The 5,287-nt window shown below is 48.9% G+C and overlaps 3 protein-coding genes across 3 annotated transcripts; 2 read left to right on the top strand and 1 right to left on the bottom strand.

Moving 5' to 3' along the window:
- Position 1: 1 nt before the first annotated feature.
- On the top strand, positions 2 to 729 carry LACBIDRAFT_319026 (uncharacterized protein; the record flags this gene model as incomplete). Its single annotated transcript, XM_001880000.1, has 4 exons — positions 2 to 283; positions 341 to 415; positions 472 to 611; positions 664 to 729. The coding sequence occupies exons 1-4, from the start codon at positions 85 to 87 to the stop codon at positions 727 to 729; spliced, it is 480 nt and encodes a 159-aa protein (XP_001880035.1). The 5' UTR covers positions 2 to 84.
- Positions 730 to 1,108: 379 nt separating this feature from the next.
- Positions 1,109 to 1,791, top strand: LACBIDRAFT_319025 (uncharacterized protein; the record flags this gene model as incomplete). The annotated part of the gene is made up of 2 exons (XM_001879999.1): positions 1,109 to 1,639; positions 1,697 to 1,791. One exon carries the CDS (start codon positions 1,109 to 1,111, stop codon positions 1,535 to 1,537), a length of 429 nt encoding a protein of 142 aa, XP_001880034.1. The 3' UTR covers positions 1,538 to 1,639; positions 1,697 to 1,791.
- A 2,608-nt stretch (positions 1,792 to 4,399) lies between these two features.
- LACBIDRAFT_319021 (putative proline-rich protein) lies at positions 4,400 to 5,089 on the bottom strand (the record flags this gene model as incomplete). Its single annotated transcript, XM_001879746.1, has 1 exon — positions 4,400 to 5,089. The coding sequence occupies one exon, from the start codon at positions 5,087 to 5,089 to the stop codon at positions 4,400 to 4,402; it is 690 nt and encodes a 229-aa protein (XP_001879781.1).
- Positions 5,090 to 5,287: the final 198 nt, after the last annotated feature.

Genomic DNA, 5,287 nt, shown 5'->3' with positions numbered 1-5,287 from the left:
CACTCCGGTTTTGGAGCAATTCATGCAGCAATTCTCAGCCTATCGACAAGATACCTGATACAAGGAAGAGGTTCCATCCGCGTCATGCCCCAGACTGACCAAGAACATCAGGCAGCTAAAACTCGAGCACTTGGTACGACCGATAACCTCTCCTTGTCATCTTTTCTCTCAATTCGAACAGGCTTCGCGTCTGAGTCGAAATTCGATGTCAGCGTTCGCAGAAAGCAGCGGCTTCTGCGTAAAAGCATGGTCACATACATCGGTGCGGCGAGCAATTTCATAGGCGAGTATCTTCTGTTCTGCCGTCCTTCGTCGCTCCTAACATCATTTGTGACTCTAGAACCCGAGATTACTTTGGTGTTGTCTCCCATAACACTTACTCCTCGGCGCGACGACAGGGATTCTCACTTCTCTGGTCTGTTTTTATATTAAACGCTGTGGAACCTCAAACCTAATGGTTGCCTGATATAGCAACCGTTCCTACCGTCGGCGATACCCTTGCCACCCTGGATGATCTCTGCAACGACATGGGGGAAGTCTTGAAGCAGATTTCAGATACCAGCGCTGAGCTATCGAATCAGGAGCATATCGGCCTTGATAGTGCGGAAGAGGTAGGGTCCTATCGTTACTTCGATGGTGCAGACCACTGAGGTTTTATTCTAGATTCTTCGTGACATAGATTCATCATATTATAAAACGACATCGGCTTTTCCCACGGACACAAGATAAACGACAAAGACAAACGCCAACGCACACTACTCAGCGTGCGCAATGCGCATCCCATATTTCCTCCTTCCTTCAATTCAACCTTCCTCACAACATCCTCCTCAATCTTTCCATTACTCTTTCCTTGTGCATGCACTTTCAGTCATCAAGTGTTGAATCGAGAGACTCGCATTGAGGATCTTTGTGCTCACCACGCTGACAACGTGCCCTCCACTCGCCGGACGAGAATGTTCCACATGGGGTTTCATCTCCGAGCCTGCAGGGCTTCGTTGGCAAGAAATTTGGTGGGTGACAGCATGCTTTCTGTCAATGATACTTATTTTATTTTAGCCATCGTTTTCGACACCTGCACGTTGCGGTCCATCTCAAGAGAGTTGGCCCTATGCCCATGAACCCCAAGCTCCAACTTGAGTTTCTCCTGTGGGGAATCCTATCAACCGCTGACACCGAGGCAACTTCGTCTTGCACAGCCCTCAATCCAGCTTGGCCATGTTTCCACCCCGGATTTGTAAGCTACACCACATACCACATCCCTTGCTCAGCAATGTTGTCAAGCTCGGGAGCGAGAAGAAAGGCCCCGCGTTGTGCAGGCTCTGGAAGATATCCACTCCCCACACCTTCTGCTACTCAACCTGTAACTGCCTCAAATGCTAGATCTATCGGTCAACAACGTTGTCGAGCTCGGGAACGAGAAGAAAGGTCTCGCGTCAAGCTCGGGAGCGAGAAGAAAGGCCCCGCGTTGTGCAGGCTCTGGAAGATATCCACTCCCCACACCTTCTGCTACTCAACCTGTAACTGCCTCAAATGCTAGATCTATCCACAACCCACTCCTCCTACACAAACTAAACATTCAAATGCCAGATCCCTTGCTCAACAACGTTGTCGAGCTCGGGAACGAGACAGAGAGAAGAAGGTATGTCTATACGTCATTGTTTCATTTCATCTTCTCTATATCTAATGCTTCCTCTAGACAATCAACAAGACCATGGCGTGTATTTACGAACCATTGAGCAGCCAGGTCAGGCAGAATGTATGTCAATAGCAATAGATCATTTTTTACTCTGTATCTAATGGCTTCATTCCTGCTCATCCAGCAAATGGTGCTCGGAGAACCACTACACGAACAATGTCACAACGAGGAAGATCACGGCAACTGTTCCTAGCAGCTCGCTGACCGTACCAGGATCCACCCCAACGACATGACTTGGGCCGCATGGACATCCCCTGTCCTCATTGTGGCGCTCTTCACTGGCTCGCAGAAAAGCTTGCTGCCAGTTCGAAGCGCTCGCCAAAGTTTGGAATGTGCTGCATTGAAGGCAAGGTCCAGCTTCTGGCCCTTGAAGCCCCGCCAGAACCTCTTCGACGGTTCCTCACCACTGGGGGCTGCGATGCGACCACATTTCAGGACGAGATCTGGAAATATAACCGGGCCTTATCGTTCACTTCACTCGGTGTCGACGAGGATCATTCTGTCAACCAGGGACGAGGACCTCCTGTTTTTAGGATTTGTGGCGAACTGCATCATCGGTCAGGAGCACTGGTGCCCACAGGAACACACCCTGCAAGCCATGCCCAGCTCTACATCTATAGAGGGCTTTTGAGCTACCACCGGAAGGCATCTGAATCACCAACACCAACACCAACAACTCCGACACCAGCAAAGGCTAACAGAGTGGCCAAACGCAAGAGGCTCGAGTCAGAGAGCTCTGCTGACTCGGATTTGTTCAATGACGAAAACATGTCACCCTCTCGAAATTCTCGATAGCCTCCACCTCATAGATACTCTCTATTACTTTAATACTTCGGTCCAGCATTGCTCTGCTCAAGCATGAATTCTTTTCTTTTCTAAATAATCTGGAATTCATATGTGATCATTGGTAGTGAACAATTCAATAACGGCTAGTCCCTTTTACAGGACCTTGATGTCGAGCAAGAACGGGTTTTAATATGTCAAGAATTCGAGCGTATGCAACGCATTGCTCGGATGGACGCTAAAGTTCTGCTTGGTAAGGTCGCTCTTGTAAGACTGACATTCTCGGAGTTAACCAACCACCCACAGACACGACGGAAATGCTCCTTCTCCTGATCTGGCGTCATCTAGAGTACTACTCTCAACCACGGTACATGAATGCCATGCCAGTCAAAGTATCAGTGTCGAACGCGATGCGACTCTTGGCTACTGCTGAACCGGAAGCTTTTCGAGCTGAGATGGGGGCGAAACTTGCACCGGCGTTGGAACGGCTGGCTTCACTCGATTTGGTACGTTCGACCTATGTGGTGGGCATGCTCGTGAATATAACATTGAATGTAGGATTACGAGTCATTTGGGCAAGATTGGCAAGGCAACCAGGGTTACATTGAAATAATGTGTCGCAGGTTACGGGATAGTGCTGGATTGCACGATGAAACAGTGCAAGGTCGGGCAGGTGGTTAGAAGCTGATGATTGTACCGTACGGATCTAAAAATTCTTCAACGTTTATTTATTTCTCAATTTCGGAGCACTAAAACATCCTTGTTTTGATGATAAGGCTCCTCCGCGGGCATAATATGGATATCATAAATTAGATGAGCAAGCCTGCTTCATACATGCAGTTTGGTCAGAACGTACACAACTACCTGGGTAAAAGACTTCCAGCGCCCCGTAGCGCCAACGAGCCACCCATCCGCAGCGTCTGTGTCCCTCCTGGGAAGTACGCTAGCACATGAAACGAGAGCAACCACCTATCATTGCAAAAATAAATAAGGAAAGGCCGATTCGTTGACCACGACATACCTGGACCACCAAAGAACCAAGCCATGGATGAGCCTGACATTCGAGAAAGGTCAATAAATAATTGAAATCAAGAATGGTGATACATACGCCAAGTGAAAAATATGACGTCAGTCCAAGACTCCCGAAATAAACAGCAGAGAATGGTAGTCGCTCCTTGGACACGAGGTGTTTTATGTGGTTTATAGGACCTACTAAAACAGAAAATCTGAAATGTGTGTGAGCATCAATGCTCTCATGATATAAAGTTAACTGACCCGAACATGACGAGCAGACTACCCAAGCTGAGGGCGCGCATCAATACTTCATCTGTCAGAGACATTGCTTCAAATTTTACCTAAAGGCGAGGGCGAATTTTGCTGGGCTAAAGGGTAAAGTATTAGAATAGAAAAGCTGGCGAGATAGGGAGAAGTGCTCACCGAATGGCAAGGAATGGAAGTGTTAGGAACGCGACAAAGAAGCAGACCGCAGCACCAATTAAGCATACGCCAAAACCCAACAACCTAGCAGGCGTCCACCGTCAATGGTGGAGTGCAAGTATAGGGATAGCTACACACCGCTCCCATCTCGACAATGCAAACCATGCCTCCTCCTCGTTGGATTGCTCACTGGACCGCAGTGGGATGTAGTCTCCGGCGACGGCGTTGTAGAAACGAGAAAATGGATTTGCGGCTTGAGGGGCTGGCTGCTGCTGCTGAGAGTCATCGGTGGCGCCTCGGGCCCACCGAAATTGGGATAAATTGTTGCGGAAATTCTGTTCTGACGATGGAGGCATGATGAAGTTGGGGAGGAGGAGCCTAAAGGCTTCTAGCAAATAAGCACATACATTGTAACATACTCGTACATACAAAAACATTGACAAGTGGCCTCTAAAAATTTATGTTTACCGCGGTACTGGCCTTCTATGCGGACCACCATCTATTCAGATCTTCCCATGCATTCGTGACAGTAGCTACCACCCCAACCTCCATTGCTTTTGCGAAGTATCGACCTAAAATGCCTTCCTCAGGTGCATCTCGTACCCCAAGAGCGTGGGTACGCCGACGCTGCAACCGCCTCGAATCGCGCCGTTCTGGAAGATTTGTATATGCCTCTGTCCCCATTGTGGCTGATTTGACGGGAGCCTTCGGCGGTAGCGATCCCGCTTTGGTCGGCACGGAAGAGGCGTCTTGTAGGGGAACAATCGGAGTTGCAACTGCCATGGTAGGTTTCGTGCTTTCGGACGGAGCGATTACCGGAGGGGCGACCTTTCGTTCCAAAGGAACAGCAACTGAAGAAGAGGCATTGTTTTTAGGAGAATTGGTAGTCGAATAAGATTCCTGCCTTGGAGGTGCATGAGGGATCGAGGGGGGCGCTTTCCTTGAGGGAGTTCTCGACACTGAAGAAAAGGGTTTTGGCAAAGGAGGAACAGACGGGACTGGGTTGTTTATAGGAACAACACTTGTCGTGGTAGTCGCGTTTCGGGAAGGAGGACGAGGAACAGAAGGCGGAGTACTTGAGGGGTTCACAGAAGCTGGGACATTCTTTGAAGGAGAACGCAATATCGAAGGTCGCACATTGGCCGAAGGAGCAATGGGCGCTGACGAGGGCATGTTGCTTGAGATAATGCTTCCACCTGCTGGTGTGGTGGTAGCGTTTCTCGAAGGAGGTCGAGGAACTGAGTTATAACCGGTTATTCCATTTTCGAAATCAACTAACCCTAACTGCGATTAGGTTAGTGTTGCGGTTAGGTCCGGTTATTTCCCGGTTAACTAACCTAACTTTCAAACACTAGTAAAGAGAGAGGTGAT

This window comes from Laccaria bicolor, genomic scaffold (genome assembly GCF_000143565.1).
Source record: "Laccaria bicolor S238N-H82 LACBIscaffold_9 genomic scaffold, whole genome shotgun sequence".
Taxonomy (NCBI): Eukaryota; Fungi; Basidiomycota; class Agaricomycetes; order Agaricales; family Hydnangiaceae; genus Laccaria; species Laccaria bicolor.
This window is presented reverse-complemented; position numbering and strand designations above follow the sequence as displayed.